We start from the raw sequence: 20,102 nt of genomic DNA on the forward strand, positions 1-20,102 counted from the left end.
TTCTTCTATCAGCAGTCATATCATCACGAAGCACTAGTGGCCTGGTTCCACTGGCAGCCATACACGCCCATAATTGCATAACACTGCCTCCACCATATTAGATGTGATATCTGTTCTCTCTTCCTCCACACTTTTCTCTTGCTGTCATTCTGATACAAACTTGTTGGTTAACCTTGTTTTATCTGTCCGAATAATTATTTTTCTGAACTCTGAAGGCTCTTTTAGATGTTTCCTTGCAAAGTCTAATCTGACCTTCCTCCTCTGGAGTATAATCAGTGGTTTACAACACAAACTATATACTATATTTCCATTCATGAATGCGTCTCTTGATTGCAGGCCTTGACAATGATACGCCTACGTCCTCGAGAGTGTCCTTGACTTGGTTAGATGTTGTAAAGGTTCTTTTTTTAACCATGGAAATAATTCTGTCATCATGCATTTTAGCTGTGGTCTTTCAGGTGTTTTGGTGTTGCTCCCTGATAGATTTATTTGGGTTTTTCTGCCTAATTTTGGCTTTACTCATTTGCAACAACATCTCTTTGTGCCTCATATTAGAAATCAAATCTTTGTCCCGAACATTACGTATAACACATTATGTGCAATTAGTTTTTTCTAAACATTCTTCCCGGGCTGTAACCTGGCCTCGGTAGATGTTTTCAGATTATTCACCCTGTCTCTCCTCCTTTGCAGAGAAGAATTGCATTGACCATTTCAAAGCTTCCTGGCTCAGAGAAACAAACGTGTTCACAAACACGCAAATAGAAACTCATTATTAATCTTTTATGTATTTATTTCTCTATCGCTCACACACACTGATAAAGACAAAGCTGAAGAATGATCAAAAGCCCTTTATCGCTTTCCTTACAGCCACTACAGTGGGCCACCCATCCAGCGCTTTGCCTGCTTTCTAGTTTTCATTCTGCACAGAAAAGCTGAGCTTTTCACAGGAAAGCTCCCACCACCTTTGGTATGTGCTGCTCTCCTTTCGTATTTATAAGCACTGTTAGCTGAATCACAGAGGATCTTTATTTAATCGCGTCTTGTGGAGGTGCCGTTTCGTTTTATTGGTCCCACAACTGCTTCGATGGGGCTGATTGCTCAGCGATTAAGTAAATTTGTAGGGCATACACATAATGACACAGGCAGGCTTCAGAGTGGTAGTGCGCTGATGAAAGCTAAACTGCTTTAAAAATCCACTAGCTGCTTCTTTATTAGCTCCCCTGTGGTGTAACTACATGGGACTGAAAAAGACTAACAAGATTGTCCAGTGAACTAGTGCCTAGTGGGGTCGGTGGTGGTTTAAGTAGGCTCGGGGGTGTGGTCTCATAGTAATTATTACCAAAGGACCCTAACTAACAATCCTCCATTCACTGCATGTTGGTGACCAAGTCAGAAGCAGGCTCACATCAGCAGTGCTTATAAAGGGACAATCTGTCTATTATACACAGCCTGCATAATTAATATCTGTTAACCTCTGACACTGTGTTCCAACATCATCAGTCGCTTCTACCCTCCCAATCTCCCTTTCCCTGTCCTTTTGCTATTATGGTACCGCCTCATTGTTTAATCTAGATTAGTGAGACTATTTGTGTAATCTAGTTACCAACAATAAGGTTTCTAAAATAACTTTATCCTTGTAAACATAGCTTCAGCTCTGAAGGCGGACATCGTCTCTGGCTGTGGTTGGAACGTATTTTTGGTTTGAAGAGCAGAATTTGACTATTGTGTAAACAGCGTGTAGGAGTGTGAGAGACAGCGTTGTCAGACACATGAGATAACTTACGTGAGTGTCGCTGACATGGACACACTGAACTAAAACAATATGTGTGTGGGAGGCAGGAAAAGAGAAAACCAGAGAGACTGAGAGATGTAGTTTAGGATATAGAGTATTGTTGCTGTTACAACAGCCTGTGGGCAGCGGATGTTCTCAGGGTTGCTTCATCCAATCCTCGACAGGGTGTCCATGTCTTCTGTGACCATCCAACCCACCATTCTGCTTTGAGTTGCTAACTTTCATTACTCGTACAGTAAATCCAGGTGCCTCATTCACAAGCAGCACAGGTTTTCCACAAGGTTATACTAAAAATATTCACATCTCTTAAGCACGGCCGTGAATCATTCTCCATTGAAGCCCACAATACTAGTTTTGGTCTCTATCGCATATTTTACTATGTAATAACATGTAAATGGTGGTGTATTTATAGTGTAACCCATTTAAATTTTATTAAGGCTTAAAGTAGTGCATTATTAGAGACTTAGATACCACTTTTGGGTGACGCGCAGGTGCTGCAAGCTGACTGCAAGGCCTCACCTCAACAAACTGGAGTCAAGGAAATGTACTCTTTTTTTTCTTTATTATCTTAAAGATTTGTTGTCATTTTTGACTATTGCAGAAATGCAGAAGACAGTAAAGTTCGGAGAAGGGAGGGGACATATAGCAAATGACCGAGGCGCATATTCAAACCGCGGGTCGCTGCACTGCAGCCACGCGGCACGTGGTCGCCTACTCTTTTAAAATGGACCTTTCAAACATGTTTGTTGTGCTGATGCTTTTTACTATGTAATTATCTGACAGATAGCATGGCTTGCTGTGCAGGTAATGGTACTAACAAACCATCCAAAAAGTCTGCTCTCCTGTGTTTGTGAGTGAAATTCTTGTATTTTCTCTGCAGTCTAATTCAATCAGACACAAAAAACAATCCACAGGTGAACGTTTTTAATAGGAAAGCAAAGCGACTGGGAATCTGTGTCTTTAAAAGAAAAACTTTGAGCTCCATTCAAATTCAGGTCTGTGTGTTCTATTGTGCAGAAGAGTGGGTCCGCTCTAGCTCTGCATATTTTTTACACATTTTGTCCTCTTCCAAACTTTAAGCCATCAGCAATAACCAACTATCATTTACACTCGCTTTATGCTAATATTTTCAAAGAGGAAGCAGTGCTCTTGAACCGCTCCCTTTAAAGTATGAACATTTCAAAGGATAGCTGCTTTCGGCTGCTTCCTTGCCACAAGGGGTCGCCACACCAGGTAGCGCTGCATGTTTGAGTTGACAGATTTACACCAGATGCCTTTCCTGGTGCAACCCCAAAGGGGATTTGTATGATTATACCTAATTACAAGAGTCTCTAACCCTTGTTTTGGTTGCTATTTGTTTCTCTAGTACTGCAGTAATAACCTCTTAATTCTTTTTAACCAAGCAAAGAATATTTTCTGCTTAGCTGACAAGCAAAAGAAAATTAAACTGTAATTTTTTTTATGTCTCTCTCTAAATGTTTGCACCATCTTCATTTATTTAAGTAGTAATAGAAGTCTCCTGAATCCAACATGTCCCAGAATCCAGTGGGACTCATTAATGTCGAGCAGGCCATCGTTATCCTCATACAGGGTCTCTAGTTAGTGACTCGAGCCCTGTGATCTTCAGCAAGACAAAACACTGAGACCTTGTATGACTCTCACCGAGATATTGATCTTTCCTCAAGGCTAAACATACAGCACTGAATCAATAACAGCTGCAGCCAGTCGAGGCTTGTTACCCTGGAATACCAGAAAATGCAGATGAATGCATCATTGTTTTATCTGTTACAACATCAGTATCTCTTTAGCAACCGTATCAATACGTCTCCAGAATCGCAGACTAGCGAGCAACTATTGCAAGAGAAATGTGTTTCCCCTCCAGACGCCGTTCATGTGTCAGCTGCCCGAAACAATCAATTGATTCATCTTTTCTTCGTCGCCACATGGCTTTCGATGTAATATTAGGTCAGAGCACAGATAGGAATGGGGGATGGTGGTGGTTAGTGTCAGTGTCTGCGTCTCCGGGTGTCTGGAATGCCAGACTTTTCCCCTTAAATCTAATATAGGCAGGTCGCGGACATGCAACGCTACACAAGCCTCGCGCACTTTCTGCAGTGACTCACCCTATATGATTGGTCCGTAACGAAATTTCCAGTTCTCTCAGGACCTGGGTGGACTCCTGTACTCGTCGTCTGAATTTCTGAAGGAGGAAAGAAAGTGGGGGAGGTAAAGTTTCATCATACTCCTGTAAATCAACATGTGGTAGCACAGAGATATTTTGGCTGGAGAAAGCTTTGTTTCTGACAGAAAGGTCAGACAAACAGACAGAAGGAACCACATTGGCATTTAGATATAAAAGCAGGCAGCCTGCACACTGATTACAAAATAAAAGAATGAAAGAGGAGATGGAGCTGTTCCCATAGGTTTCTAAATGATGCTTTTATTTGCCAGTAACCAATAAAGAGGCTAAACAAGAAGGCCAGCTGAGTCATTGGAAACTGTGAAAGTGCATGAGTTGGATTTTTTTTTTTTTTTTTATCCACTTATGTTGTTTCTGTTTGCTCATGTTGGTTCTGTAAATAGCAATAATCCCTCCTGGAAGCAGCATGATAAAATCAAGTCACCTAATTGGCTACCTCTCAAGCCTGGCCAGGAGCAGTAGCAGCTACATAAACACACACACACACACACACATTCTCAACCCTGTTACTGTGGCTACAGACAGAAGACAGCACGCAGGAAGCTGTGAACTAACTAGTGAGGGAAAGAGAAACGAGAGAACAGAGAAGATGAGCGGGTTCCTCTTTTCTTTCATCCTCTAACGGGAGGTGTTCTGCAAAACCAAAAACAAAAAGGCCCTTCAGGCTGTTATACAATCACAGGAACAAAACAAGAGAAGTGAGTGACCAGTGATGATCAAACAGCCTCACAGTGCAACAGGAGGGCGGGGAGGATCCCTGATCAGAGAGCGGGACAGAGACGGGGAGAGTAAAAGTGTTACATCAGAGGAGTGAGGAGGAGAGGAGGGGAGAAAATTGATTGTATAATAGAGCACTGGCACTGGAGTTTGAAACACAGTGTGTCAAAAGGTGAAAACACCATCTCATATCCCATTGCCGTCTTGTTAATAAAAACTTCAGAAGAGTGTAATCGGAGCGGTGCTTGAACTCAGGCAATTTCCAGTGTTGGAAAGAGCTCGTGAAATATCACCAAACACAAACGTGTGACTGCAAGTTAAAGTTTTAGAGGGAGGAGAAAATGCTAGCATTTGCTCTAAGAGATGGAGAAAGATATTAAAAAAATAAAGGACAGGAGAGGAAGATAAGAAAATAAGGACTGCTCAGCAAGGAAAATTTGATATACTGGAAATTCAAGTTTGGGTAGATTATAAATGTTGCTTTAAATATCTTTTTTTAATCAGTTATTGGATCGAACTTACTTAAGTTGAATGACTTAAAAAAACAATTTAAAGTATATAACTTTTGTATTATTTAAACATTGCATGAGCATGATCTGCAGTTTAGTGCATGTTAAACTAGTTCGTTTCCAGTATTGTGATGAATTTTGCACTAATGCAGCGTATTGGACTGTTATAGGGCAAAATGGGGTGTTTATGGCCGATGTTTGGTTACATCGAGGGTCGTTGAATTCAGTCAAATCCACAAAGAGCACACAGCAGCTGCGCAGGTCAGCTGATCACATCCTGTATGCAGAAAAAACAAACCCAGTGCAGCTCACAAGCCAGTTTTTTATATGTCTTATTTCTAAGTGATCGTATTTTACTCTGCATTGCTACACTGGATATTACGGTACCCACACCAGCCAAATCCCACTTTAACCCCCGGTCTTATAACACTCAGGTATATTCATGCTAATAGTTAGCCGTGTAATCGTTTAGGTATTTTTTCCTGACAAAACAGGATACTGTAAATTCTACTGTAGACTTTTCATGCTGTTTTATATTCAAGTTAAATAGAAGATAGTTCTGCATTAGTGTTGTCCTGTTTTTCCTGCTGTATATATACAATATACTATATATATATATATATATACAACATTGCCATTGTTTCAAATAACGAGGTCAGCGGAAGTGCAGGCAATCCTCATGAGACTAAAGCAAATACAGTTTTTTCTGCTGTTCTCCATATGATGTCACTGAGAGTGGATATCCCTAATATGGTCATCTTGGGCCGATAGCTGTGGTTGAAAAGAGAAGAGAAGAGAAGAGAAGAGAAGAGAAGAGAAGAGAAGAGAAGAGAAGAGAAGAGAAGAGAAGAGAAGAGAAGAGAAGAGAAGAGAAGAGAAGAGAAGAGAAGAGAAGAGAAGAGAAGAGAAGACCATCGAGGGTTGGAGGGCCTAGTCACTTTCCATGATGCGTTTGTATCAGGGGGGGAAACGAAGCTCAGTCCCACGTTAACCTATTATTAACATTCACAAGAGCTGTTCCCATAGCTATGACCTGTGTCTTTGGGCTTAGGCGGCGTGTGTCTGGAACATGAGGAGATGAGAAACAGAGTGTTTTTATTAGGGAGGAGTCGTTTGTGCGCTTGTGTGGAAAGCCGAGCAAATTTTGGGAGAACTGCGCAGGCTCTCGGAGCCCCCACCAAACACCCCGCACTCCACACTTTAAGTGCTACCAGCTGCAACACGGAGAAAGCAGGAAGAGAGAGGAGCAGACAGTGGGGAGGGAGGGCGAAGACGACACGAGGGGAAATGAGAAAAAGGAGGAGACGCGGAGGGAGAAGTGAAAGGGGAAAGCAAGCGCATGGAAAGCACTGAAACCGTAGAGAAGGGAGGGTAAAAAAGGGAGTTTTTAGGGAAGTGTGAGCTCAGGAGGGCTCATCCTGGAAACAAATCAATAGCTGATACATTCTTGGGGACTAGTTGGACTGCAGCTCTTCCTCCTTGGCTGCCTATTGGTTGAGAGCTGCCTCGAGGAATGCACCGGAGCCTGCCTATGGAAAAGCAGAGGCAATGACCTCCAGCTCTCTCACAGTGGCACAAAGTGGCAATTGTTTGAGCTTGAAGAAAAGGGGGATGGTGCAGGAATGTAGAAAGAAGCCCATAACTCTTTCTTTTCCTCCACACTCTCTCATGCTTTTTTTGTCTCTCACTCTCTCATTCACTGTCCATCTCTTTCAAATCCCCCCCACCTACCCCTTTAACCCGCTCTATTATTCACTATTTCTTGTTCCCTCCCTCGCCATTACCCGACTCACTTTCTGTTTTCATTTGATTCCCCTGTGCCTGACCACTTGAGGTTTCCGATCAGGGCAAAGAACAGGCAAAGACTTTCCAAAATCCCACATGGCCCACTCAGCCTATGAGACTAATCGGTAAAAATATGATGGTAAATAAATAAAGAGAGCTTTGTTTTATTTAAAGGGGTTTAATATAGATCAGTTAGTCATGTAGACACAGATGACTTTAAGATAAAGAGAAAAGAAGGAGGATGCGACTTGAACCAACAACGAGTGTGCTGAGTGTTTAGACACCAACTCCTTCAAGTATGGCACTGTGGAAAATTTGCTTAGTCAAATTTTACGGGAGATTTGGAGGAGAAAGTTGAGACACCAAATTTAAAGCTGCAACCAGGAGGTGGACAGCTCAGCCTTGCTTACAATTACACCTACTAGCACCACTAAAGCTCAATCAACAACATTGTTTTTGACACCTCAGCTTTAGGCGGATAAAAAAAAAGTTAATTTGAGAGCTTAAAAAGTGCTTTTAGGTGGATTTTGTTACCTTCAGCCAGAACCAGGCTTATGCATTTCCTAGCAACTACAGCTAAACAGATTTATTACACACCTGAAAATATTCTTCCGGTTCTCTTATGAGATAAGAAATATGAAAATTAAACACAGTGATAGCCAGTAACTACCTCATACTAGGCATTCATGTGTGAAAACTTCAGCAGCATGTGTGAAGGAAGGGAAGAGGAGTACTTCTCCATCTATAGTTTCACAGTCGGTGTCAGTTACCGAGGCAGATTTATACTAGCTGTCAACAAACCTGCACCTCTACCACTGACACAGCCTTTCAGTGTTTTGTCTATCATGTCTCCTTTGACATGCGTCACTTTCTTTGTGCTTTCTGCCTTTATCAGATCTTCTATAAGTGCAATCTCTCAGGCATTACATTAGCCAGATAGGTGAAGCAGTCTCTGTGACGGTCGATACTCCAGATCAGCCTAGTTAGCTCTTTATCGTCACCATCTAACATGCTGCAAATGCAGTTCTTTGTGCCAAAAAGCAAACAAAGTCCCAGCCTGGCAAGGCCGAGAACTAGGAGTCAAACTGCTGAACTTATCATTGAAAAGCATATATTTTGCAGCCTAAGCCACCATCACCAGTCAGTCTTAACCTGAGTGGTTGTAAATTAAACTAGCATTCAAAATGCTCTTAAAATTCTGTGAGAGCCTCGTATTATTGAACTGTCAGCATTTCAACAATTTAGGTGTACTAGGAGTATGTGCAGAGAAAACTTTTATCGCATTAATTTTATGTTCTTTCTCTTTAAAGATTATTGAAGCTACTCTTTCATTCCTGACTAAACTGCATAATTTACCATTAGGAGTCACTCCTCACTGTACCCATTAATAACGCTGATTTTGGCTACACACAGAGAATGTGCTGTCTGGGGTATTTTCTTGCACCAATAAAACATTTCTGCTCCTCTTTTTACCTTAGTCATCACAGCTTTTGTTTGTGCTGCTCTAGCTAACCAGTTGTGCTTTAACATCTTAACTCCAGTCAATCCAAATTGAATTATTCAGCGATTTGTTGTTATTCTGGCAGAGTCTTCTGGTTAATTTGTTTATCACAGACGCTGGTCTCCCAACCTTCCCCCCACAGCTCGCTCAGCAAGGCCAAAAAGACTTCATTTTGGCAAACCCCTAAGAGCTGGCTGATACTTGTCTTCACGAAGCTCCTCCTTTTACTCCCTTCTCCCTTCCAAGCTGCCAGGAAAACAGCCAGAACTGGCTGCTCAGATGACATAAGACCATCTTTATCATGTTGCTGGGACGCTCCTGATCTCTTCAGTTAGTCCCTGCTATGCTACAAGGTGATGTGAGTGCAGCGCTTCATGTGACTGCGTCGCTCTGCATTCAAGTAGCTTGTTTCAAACTTTTATTTCTCCATTGCTCTTTCTGGCAGTGCATGGTGAGTGCAGAGCATGCCCTCAGCCACAGAACAGCAGTGGCCAGTGGTTTTCTCAAACCCGGGCGGTTCCAGATAAACAACTGTCTCCTTTCTATCTAAGTCACTCTGATGCCCGTTTTGCAACTAGTTCCCAAGTTGTCTCCTCCAGAACTCATGTGCACAATTTTTCCTCAGTTGTAGAGATATCCTGGACAAGAGATAGAGGGGTCAGAGGGGAAGGAAAAGCCACAGCGCTGAAACGGCCAGTGGAACAGGGAAGCATGTTTTAGCAAGGCCACTCACCTTTCTTGTGACCGCTGGATCTAGATAACTCCTCAGCTTTTGGAGGTACGTGTGAGGCGGGTTTTTCACTTGGAATCGCTCCTGTAAAAAGGAACAAAAAACAAAAATACTGAAATGAGCAGGGGTGGGAGGAAACAAGACGAGAGGAAGAGGAGAACAAGAGCACAGGGCAGAAGCTAAACATCTGGACAGTTCTCGTGTAACAATAGTGGAAGTTATATTCACAGTTTCACAGTTTTGTTTGACAGAGCCACTTTGTTCATTCAGATGACTGCACACACACAGACACACACACCACAGCCTCACAAGTCTGAACTCATGGCTAGTAAACAGCAACCAGCCTTTATATGCAAAACAAATTTCACTGATGATCTTTTCATTAATTTCAGCGTGCTGTAAAGAGCTGCCTGCCTGAGAACTGTGGCCACACCTGGCTACATGAATGTTTAAGTCTCCCAAGTTCAACCAGCAAGACTTTTGACGCCAGACCATTATATACGATGCTCTAAATATATACGATACAGCAGATTAGTGCTGGATTTGGATCACTGTGTTGAGCAGGAAAGAGCGTTTGGATCAGGCTGAGTGCCGCATCGTAGCCCACACTGCATCAGTTTGAGACTGCAGGCCATATCACAGAAAGGAAAATGTGTTCTTCATGCAGTGCAGTCACATTTCTCCAGTGTTCTTCCTAATTTTGAATGCTCTGATCTTGTATAGATTTATAGATCGAGAGGTGATATAGATCGGCGGCTCGTTTCACTTACTAGCAAGAATATTTAAAAAGAAAAAAGAAAGAAAGTTACTGTCCAGCGTCAGATTCCCCAAAAAGAGGAGCGAGAATTTAGCAGGCAGTGACAAGAACTTGATCTCCCAGTGGCTTTCCTCTAACGGACAGCCATATCTCTTCAAACAAATGTAACAGGATACAGTGATTCTGATCTCGTTAAAGGTCAGCGACAGTTACAGGTTGGCCGTACATGTGTGCGAATTACTGGAACACATACACTTGCAAACCTCCCTCACTGGTAACCAAAAGCCATCCATATCACATGCTTTTATGCAAACAACTTCAAACTGTCAGCTTCATCAGCGCAGTATTTGCTGTGCCGCTTTTGTCATGAATCACATCCTGGAAAGGTGTCCACCCTCCGCACACAGATACAGAGAACGGATCGACAACATCACATTTGTCACTGCCACAGGGTCTGTCGCATAAAAACAGGAAAGACGAGAGAGCTGTCAGGAAAAAGAGCCGGCTCTCAGCAGACAGCAACACGCAGGCGGACAGCTCTAAAGCTTGGAAGCTCGAGCTGGAGAGTCTGCAAAATAACGAGCGAACGGTACGGTGCAAATCATGACGAGCGCAAAGACCTGTGAGGTGTGTAAATACCTCACAAATATAAAAGTGTGAATTTATAAAGACCGGTGAAATCACAGTGAGCAAATATGTTTGGTATGTAGAGGAATATAAGCGGGTTTCAACATGCTACGTGGCAATGAAGAGTCCAAAATAGCAGGTTTAAGTTAAGTTTGAGCAGTGATCTTTACTTCCTGCTCTACATCTGAGAAACCTTTTAAAATTAGAGTTGCCAACCAGTTGTTGTACTCTCACAGCGACTCATCTATATGAACTACGCCTCTGTACAACGCTCCGATGGCTAGAAATAGATCACAACCACAGCATTCGACTGGGAAGAGTTGATCGTGCCGATCTCCCTCTTTGTACTCGGGATGTTTTAACCTTGCGTCCACCTCAAGAACAACCTCAACAATTTATCAATATTTCATAAAGCCTCATAATTGCTGGAAAGAAAACGTTTAATATTTCATCCGCAAGGGCTGTTTTCCAGAGGGGGTGTGTACCTGTCGTCTCTGCTTCTCTCTGTTGCCATGGTTACATTAAGGGCTTCACTGTAGCTATGACACAGAAAGTAACTTAGTCCCACAGCTGCCTGCAGTGTCATGGGTATAGGTTTATTTTGAAAACAAAAAATGAGTAAAGAACTGGAAGAACTGGGTTAGCAATATTCTTTGATGTCAACAGTAAAACTGAGGAAAATGCATTATTTCATTCTATAACTTCAACCTAATACCAAACAAAGTGTAGGAAAGAGATGGAGCATACTTTCAAATGACTGATGTCCACCTTTATTGTCTGAGCAGGTTAAGCTTCTAAATTTGGTTTTCCAAATGTAACCTTTCTCATAAGAGAGAATTATATAACTAGATGTTATATCTGACAGGATTAAAGCATTACCATAGTAAATCTATATTTAGATGAATTTACTGTGGTTTTTTCCTTGCTAATTTCAGTACCACACAAATTCATTGCTGTAACTTTCCTGCGCTGAAAATTAGTTTCCTTTCAGAACCGATTTTCTGGCTGGAAAAATTTCCTCCATAGTTTTCCAGCTCAAAGCGGTCTGTCTCAAGGTTCCCATCCTCACAGAAAGGATAAGAAACTTTAAATTCACAATATAAAACGTTTATTATGAACATGAACTGTGGCGAGCATGTTCCCTTCTTCTGTGCGTGACCATCGAGAAGCCAAGACTGTCAGCAAAAATCACCGGGCAACGTTTAGCTTCAATGAAAGCGACTATTTTTACTTCAACTGTGACAGTTTGCAGTCAGCCCCATGAAGATCTCTGACTGCTGGTCAGCAGTCTGGTGGTTTCTCTCTGTTACAGTTCCTCTCAGGGTCAGTAACTATCAATACAGTTTTTGGTGGGTGGTGGTCTTGATCTTGTCTCTGTTTTTCTCCTCTGTTCAAGGAGGCAGAAAAACTTTCTGGCACAGAGGTTGCGGACTGAGTAGAGCGCTCAGACCACAGCTCATTGCACAACGTGCACCCTCTGTTATTTCCTACACGCAGCACTGACGCCAATAAGAGGCTGAGTTTTTTCAACTAGCTAAGTGATGTGCGCTCCCTGCTGTGCCACTTAACCCACTTGACCAAGGAAGCCAGGGTGGCGTGTAAAGATGGCAAAAGGCTTACTGGATAAAGGCAGGGCAATGGAGCATGAGTGTTGCGGTCACGACACACAGTGGGGTGGGACCTTCTCCTAGATTACACGCTCAGCTGACAGTCCAGACAGCACATATAACATCATTCTGTGTGAACCTTACCCAGATGTTTTCAGCATTTAAAATGATTTAGTAATTAAGCAGCTACAATCAATTAAATGTGACTTATGCAGCAGCTACATCGGATCACATCATTTAGATGAGTGGCTGATGCTCACCTGATCACAGATCAGTTCCCACTTCTTCTCATTGTCATACTGTCGCAAGAGCCGCGCTTTGTCTGGAGGAAGATTCATTGAGTTCTGAAAGAGAGAGAAAGGTCCCAGTTAATCAAAACGATGATCAATGTAATGAATAAATACCATCATTAATCCCAAACATAAAATCAAACTAAGAAACCTGTCATCATTGGTAAGATGCAAGCATCTATACACTATACTCTGCACCAACAACATCAGGGTGTCCGTGGCTCCCAAAGAGAGTAATTAAGAGATTGCAAGCTTAATGGACCTCTGACCTAACAGCTGGTTACGGGCTCTCTCGTTGCTAAACATAGCAATGAGCAGGCAACAGAAGAGTTACATTAGCCAAAGTGTGAGTGAGGATCATTAGGGAAAGGTCGCCAAAAATGTTTACATGTGCTCTTCCCTCCTGTTCATTTGGGATAATCCAGCTGTAAATGAAACTGACCCCTCCCTAAGGCGTCTTAGAGGTTTTACAAAAATGGGCCACAATATATAAACAGAAAACAAAAGGAAAGTTTAGAAGGAAACACAAAAAGTTCCACTCTGTTAAGAAGAAAATATTCTGTTCTGTAAACAAGATTGGACAAACAGCGCACAGAAAAAGATTTTCTATGATTAAGGAAATCTGACCATGAATTTGTTTTCCAACTAATATGTGTGTGTGTGTGTGTGTGTGTGTGTGTGTGTGTGTGTGTGTGTGTGTGTGTGTGTGTGTGTGTGTGTGTGTGTGTTAGTTTGAGCCTGTTGCTAAGTAGAATTTTTTTTACATTCCTTACAAGATTTTTGCCATCAGTCTACAAATAAAATATCAAGTCTTCCACTAACCAAACAGCTGATGGTTTATCTGTCTTGCCAGATACAGAAATCTGCTGAGGCAGGACAGGTAAACATCTAACCCTGCTTTCTAAGTTACTGCTATGACTCTTCAGCCAGTTATCCCAGGGCAAGAAACGAAGGCGTAAGTACAGAAGTGAGTCTGAAGTAAAGGTGGATGCTCTGAACATCTTTCAGTATTTTGCTTTGAAACTTTTTTTTAAAGCTGTTCCTCTTTGATGAGGTTAAGCAAGTGATTTCCTGTGAAGAGCCTGTTGTTCAGTCACACCTAATGTGACCCATGTGTTGGCGAACACATTAAGACTGAAAATAAGCTTAGATCGTGCAAAAAAACACAACTCTTGCACAACTCTTTCTCTTTATCCGGTTTTACTTTATCGACATCTGCTTCATGTACGAACACCTCTGCAGCTGTCCAAAATGTTGCACTTTCCAGCATTATTCACCACACCCTCGTGTGGATTTAGAAAGGCTACAAACAATTATCTAGCGCTCCCAGTATGCTGCGCAAAGAACATGGAAACACAAGTGCGACCCAGCTGGATACTGGTTAACCAGCTATTCTTATAGAAATAAAACAGAAACACATTAAGAGCACAAAAATAGCATAGAGGTGTATAGCTAAACTGAGTGTTTCTGCAGCTTTCGGTCATAGAGAATACACAATAATACAGATGCACAATACAGCTGTGTGAGAGAGAGCCATTCAGCAAAGAGCAGGGGAAAAAATTAGAAAACATAACCATTAGAGTTGAGGTTGTTTTTCCCATCCACACTGGTTGGGCTGCATCATCTATCAGAGCGGGTACCGCACTCAGCTTCTACTTTTCCTTGTTCTAACGTTTGAGTCTAAGGTTTATTTATTAGCACCCGGCGGCTCTTTTTTACTTCTCATCCGTAAATAATCTGCTCTTTCACGTGATTCGGTTTATTTTGAAAAGTCTCAACAGGATCTTGAGCTTTATTGTGAAAGGTTTATGTGGAACACGCGATGGTGTTACCGTCGTTGTTGCTAACCACAACGCTTAAAAACAGGGGCTTGTCCGTCTGTAGTGTGGTTATATAAAATATAAGAGAAAGAGAGAACTTTAAGAAATGAATATAGCCACTACAGTGACCATCAAAACGATGAAAAAACATTGCCGTAAAGAGTTTATTTTGCGACACCACGAAACAAACAATAGCGTAAAATGAAACAACAGCCCTACTTGCACCACCTATTATTTTTTTTTGTTTTGCCTCCTAGAAGACAGACTTCAGCCAGCAGTGTTGGGGATCTTCTGAAAACTGATGGAAATATGAACATAGAAAAGTATCCTCAGAGTCTGATCCACCAAGTATCATCATCTGGAAAGCTTTTGATTTTTCAGCCTAACATTGATCCCAAACAGTGTCAGTGCAGTGAAACCCCGCATGGATAGAACAAACACGGAGTCAAACACTATCAGCCGTGGATTGGCCTCCCCAAACCATGGACCTCAACATTACTGAAACAACCTGTAATCATCTTGGTGACAAATGGAACGAAAGGCAGCCAACATCCAAAGCTCTGAATGTCTTTTAAGAAGCCTGGAGAACTATTCCTGAAGATGACTTAAATAAATTACAAGAAAGCTTGTGTAAGATAGTTCAGGCAGTGTTGAAGAATAAATGTGGTCATACTAGATATTGACTTTCAAACTTGCTAGAATTGCACAAACTATTTTCTCTTATATACTGTTATACACTCTTATATAAATTGTTCACCCCTTTCTCATTTTCCTGGCAAAATAGTAAAAAAAAAATAGGGGTGGCTAATGGATATGGTAAAAACTCAGGTTGTAGCCTGTAGATATTTAACTAAAGGAAATTGAATTAGTATTCTGCCGAAGCTTTGAGTCGAATGATCGCTGCTGTGCTGACTGCAGGGAATTGGGAGTCATAAGGGTTCTATTGACTCATTCTGGCTGCTGACCAGATGACTAGGCTTTGTATCCATTCGTCTTCCCTAAACACATTAAAATACAATCTGACGCCTGAGCGGACGGTCACATTAAGTGACAGAAAACCACCAGCGGGTTTACTATGTTACACACAGAAGTGCTTTTACATTTTGGAGAGAGAAACCTGAAGGAGGGTAGACTTTTACTTCTAAACGTCTACCTTGTTTTGTTTGGAATTAAGAGTACCTTTGGCCTGGGTGCTTGTGTGGCTTGGGTGGTTTGCTGAGTCGCTGTGGGTGCACTGAACTGCTTGGTGAGGCTCCAACTAAAGCAAAAGACCACTTCTACCAGCCTTCATTTCATCCCACTGCTAATGAGCTGTGACAAGCACTCAGCTCACTGGGTTACCCCATGTCTACAACCACACTGGTATCTGTGCAACTGTGTTATTAATGGGGTGCAGCTGAGGAGGGCTGGGCAGCTTTTAACCAACACCTGATGGCAGACCACCCTGACGAATACGCACCTAAATTTAACTGGTTAGTAAAACAGTAAAGCATAACAGAAATTTGAGACACAGGCAAACACGCTAAAAGGATGCACTCATTCATGCTGAAAATTAATAATAATCTGATATAAAATGGTGGCAAAGCCATTTTAAGTATTGGTAAAGCAGATGCGTGCAACCAGTGCAGCTGCAAGGACGTTTAAATCCTAAAAAAGCACAATGAAAGGGATTTAGTCAACAAGACAATCCTGTTGGGAGACCCTGACAAAGCATCGGAGACTCCCTCCAGACGGCAACAAAACGCAAATGACAAGAGGGAGAAAAAAAAAATAGTGGAATTCACTGTGCTAGATGACCATCCCCTCTCAGTGAAATGTGGGGTTTCAATGCTCTCCAGCCTCCCTTCATGCTGCCAAAGTCACATTTCATCTCCAAAGCAGCTGTCCCACATCTGTACAGTTACTGAGTGAGTTCCTTTAGAAACAAAGCTGTAGCCTGAACATGAATCCAGGTCATTAATAACTGTCAGTACTGTGGAGACAACGAGCCAGTATGTCGTGCTAAACTATGCCATATTTACTCAGATACAGGGGGCCAATTTTAGTGTAGCTCAACTTTAACAGTTGCTACTAATAACTTTATGCCAATGTTTAACTCACATCAGAACTTATTAGAGCCCACGTATCCTATCATTATCCAGCTTAAGTCATAAAAGAAGTAAAAATAGACTGCTGGCTCAAAGCCCACCAACCACCACTACCTACCAGGAGGTCTGCTCAGGCACAGCCTTCACAGCACAGCTGGCTAGAAAAGCAAACACACAGCCCACATGAAGGACCTGCTTCAGTCAGTAATGCTGCTACAAGATCTAAACTATATTGACACAACTGGCTAACTAACTACTTGCTTTGGAACGTGTCTAAAATGTAGTGTTTTGCACCTTTAGGTGTGCAAACATACACACACACAAACAAAACACACATTTTTATTTCCATTTTCTTAAAACACCCTGCAGGTCTTCAAATGTGTCACAGAACAAACTAGGAGTAAAACATATACTGTGAAGTATACATAAAAATAGTTATAAACTTCATAACGTCTTTGATGGTAACTGCAGTTGAAACATAGATCTGGGATTAAGGAGAAGCACTTGAATTTTCTGTGACAGCCAACAAAAAAAATGATAAAGCACCAATTTTACATCAGATAGAATCCACAACCACATGTTCACATCATCACTCCACATGCTGCCTGCTGTGATCTCACATACCAAGCAATTTTGGCTTGAGCGAATGCAAACAAAAGAGCTCGATCCAACTAGGAAAATCAAGAAACCCTGGTAGACCACCTATTAAAGAAAACATCCACTTTCAGAACATGCTCCACTGCGTTTACTTGTGTTTACTACACAGTAACATGAGACAGAACCTGACAAAAGTGTGCCGTACATCACCTCACTGTCACCAGCTCTCCTCTCAGATATCTTTCAGCGCAGTGATTGGTTTCTCCTTGAGGATTTGGGTTGCCATGAGTTGGTAGCAAACCCACGCTCCCCTCTTTCTTCCTCTGCGTCTACCTTCTCCCTGCTAACGCACCACAATCCAGAAGAACTTAATCTCTGTGTTCAAACCAACAGATGCGGCATAACTGTTTTGTCAGCATTAATGAAACTAATGACCTTAATAGAAGACCCGTCTTTCTGCTGTAAACAACCAATTTGCATCATTCAAAGCCACGTTCCGACCTCTAATCAATTGCTTTTCGCTAAAACGTCTCACTTGTCTTTTTAAATGAGCAGACTGATGCCACGCTGCGTGCCACAACAAGAAAACCTCACACTGCATCAGTTATTAAAAACTAGTCAGAGCAATAATCCTCAAATTGCTCAACGCTACGGAAATGACTGGATGCTGTACTGGTCTCTCCCAATGCTTGCTTCATCAAATGCTGGGGTGTTTTGTTTCTGAGGCATTTACAAATTTATATTGAGGTTAATGCTGCGCTTCAGGCTAGTGTGAGTTGTAAAACACCATCCCTATGAGTATTAATATGTGACGGCAAAACTGCATAATAAATGATTCACTTCACTTCTTGCTTTTCACGTTAACCTTCAGGGGAGCGGAGGAGCCCCGCAGCTCAGGCAGAATCGAAATCTGTCATATTCATAATGGAGTGTCAGAGATAAGAGCCTACTTAAAGGAGAAAGGAGCTGCACAGCCCCGAGGCGTGTGCTGTCCAAACCGAGCTGTCCTCCACTCATTAGCACAGCGTGGATCTGTAATCCCTGGCGTTCTTTGGGGGCACAGGTGTCCCCTGTCTGTCCTCAGATTAGCTTTGTAATCCCCAGGACCCCCCTGACCTGACAGTAGCGTTTGTGTTTGTGAAGCTGTTCACTAGAATGCCTCTTGACCACTCGGTGAGTCAAATGTTTTTGCCTCTCGTTTTACACATTCCAACGACATTTCATCCATTTACCTCACTGCGCTCACCGATAACATGACATACTGGACTTAGCAGACCATCTGTCAGCTTCACACTCTCTAACAAGAGTGGGTACTCGCTATTCTCATTTTATCCACGCTGCTCACAATGCCATCAAAGTGCCTTCAGCAAGCCTCGCCACAAATGCAGCGAAACGCAGAAGAAGTCAAATGATCGATGTTGAAATCGGAGCCCAACAGCTTTGTTCAATTTTAAAGCATGACACAGAAAAAAATATATATAACACTTTGTGGGTAAAATACACAAAATATTGCAAAAATATGTTTAAGTTGTGGATTAAAAAGAAAGGAAAAAAACTGTGGCTTGAGTGCTGGATGCTATCCAAATTCCGGAAACATCATGGAGGTGGTGTGGAACAGCAGGAAGCTATCCAAATAAAACAAGTGATACATGAACACAGAGGCGCTCTGGCCAGACCAGATGTTGTGAGGTTGCGAAAGTGACTGGACTGAGGTGGAGTCCACGTTCCAGAGCGAATATGAACCCGAAATGTTGTTTGTTCAAAACAGTTAATAAAAAATGGCTCGGCTGAGTTAAAAATGATGAGAAAAATTAGTTTACATGGATTATAATATTTAAAAGAACCTTTTAAATCTTCCTCCTGTGGCAGGAAATCTTCAATGAAATGAAAAAGAAGCCGGATGATTTAATACTACTGCTCAATAATAGCATTTAATTTGTCCTTTATTAACACAAGCCTGACAAATACAACCAGCTTAGTGCCTAACTGTAAGCTGTGACAATGATGGCCACATTTGTGTCACTGTGTCGCATTTAGATCTGTAATAAAGTAAAAGTATTCAGCATCCTGTTTTATGTGTGCATTTGGGTGGGTGGGGGTTGTTTTTTATCCTGTTATACACACTTATTCATTAGTCACAAGAGTGGAATTCAAAGGTTAAATGCAATAACGAAACTGATTACATACAAACTTCACAAGAAAAAGTGATAAAATAAAAAGCCTTTGAAATGGCTTCCATGATGTCACCCGCACGCACTGATGGCAGGCATGACGTAACCTGAGAGCTGAATGCTTTCGCTTTATTTTCACTGGAAAACCAGGAAGCTCTACCGTTGCTTCGAAAGAATTACTGTCCCCTAGTTTGCAGTTTCAACGCCTTTATGTGGCACTGCAGCTAAAACATTACTTTCCTGCTCTGTGACACTTCTGGAAGGCGTGCAAACATTTCTGACAGAATCATGATTACCTCCCCCACAAAAAAAACCCCAAACACACCTGTAAATTTTGACCCTCCAATCCCACCCTGTCTAAACCGGCATCCCTCAAACGCCAAAGAGCCGTACACTCACTTTTTCTAACGAGACGATAGAGGCACTCTGAACAGCAGGTGCCCGCCACAAAAGTACACTTTTGCATGGGAGCTTGAAACCACATGATTACTGAGCACAGAGCTGCTTTTATGGTATAAAAAAAGGGCTGCAAGTGGCATCCCTGTCGAGCACACGGACACGGTGCCTACAGACTTAACAGTGTGGATCAAACTGTTCAAAGCTGAAACATCTGAACACCAGCGTCAGTGATCACAGGTATTATTCAAACCTGTTCAACTGTCCCATGGTGAGCATCTTAATACAAGATTTTCATAGGAGAGGAAAATTGCCTGCTCACCTGAATTTGAAGGATTCAATCTATTATTATATATTATAGATTTATTTTATAGGTGCATAAAATTATTTACCATTTGTTGGTAACGTGTTTTTTTTTAACGAAAAAGCAATCTGAAGCCTCTACTGTAGGAAAGAAACAAAACTGATGTCTTGCCAATTTCCTATCTCTGTTTTTGAGATTTACTGGAAGCGCTT

At 41.9% G+C, this 20,102-nt stretch overlaps 1 protein-coding gene across 17 annotated transcripts in view; it reads right to left on the reverse strand.

Moving 5' to 3' along the window:
• fmnl2a (formin-like 2a) overlaps positions 1–20,102 on the reverse strand; it is a 49,656-nt gene that overhangs the window by 22,422 nt on the left and 7,132 nt on the right. For all 17 annotated transcript variants that reach the window (XR_003269899.1, XM_026143698.1, XM_026143704.1 and 14 more), the window contains exons 2-4: positions 12,486–12,569; positions 9,238–9,318; positions 3,916–3,992 (exon numbers count right to left, since the gene is read on the reverse strand). Coding sequence is in view for 16 of the 17 variants with exons in the window: in XM_026143698.1 (XP_025999483.1) it covers positions 3,916–3,992; positions 9,238–9,318; positions 12,486–12,569 (242 nt within the window). In the remaining variant the exon portion in view is untranslated. The remainder of the gene's footprint in view (positions 1–3,915; positions 3,993–9,237; positions 9,319–12,485; positions 12,570–20,102) is intronic.

Source organism: Astatotilapia calliptera, chromosome 16 (genome assembly GCF_900246225.1).
Source record: "Astatotilapia calliptera chromosome 16, fAstCal1.2, whole genome shotgun sequence".
Lineage (NCBI taxonomy): Eukaryota > Metazoa > Chordata > Actinopteri > Cichliformes > Cichlidae > Astatotilapia > Astatotilapia calliptera.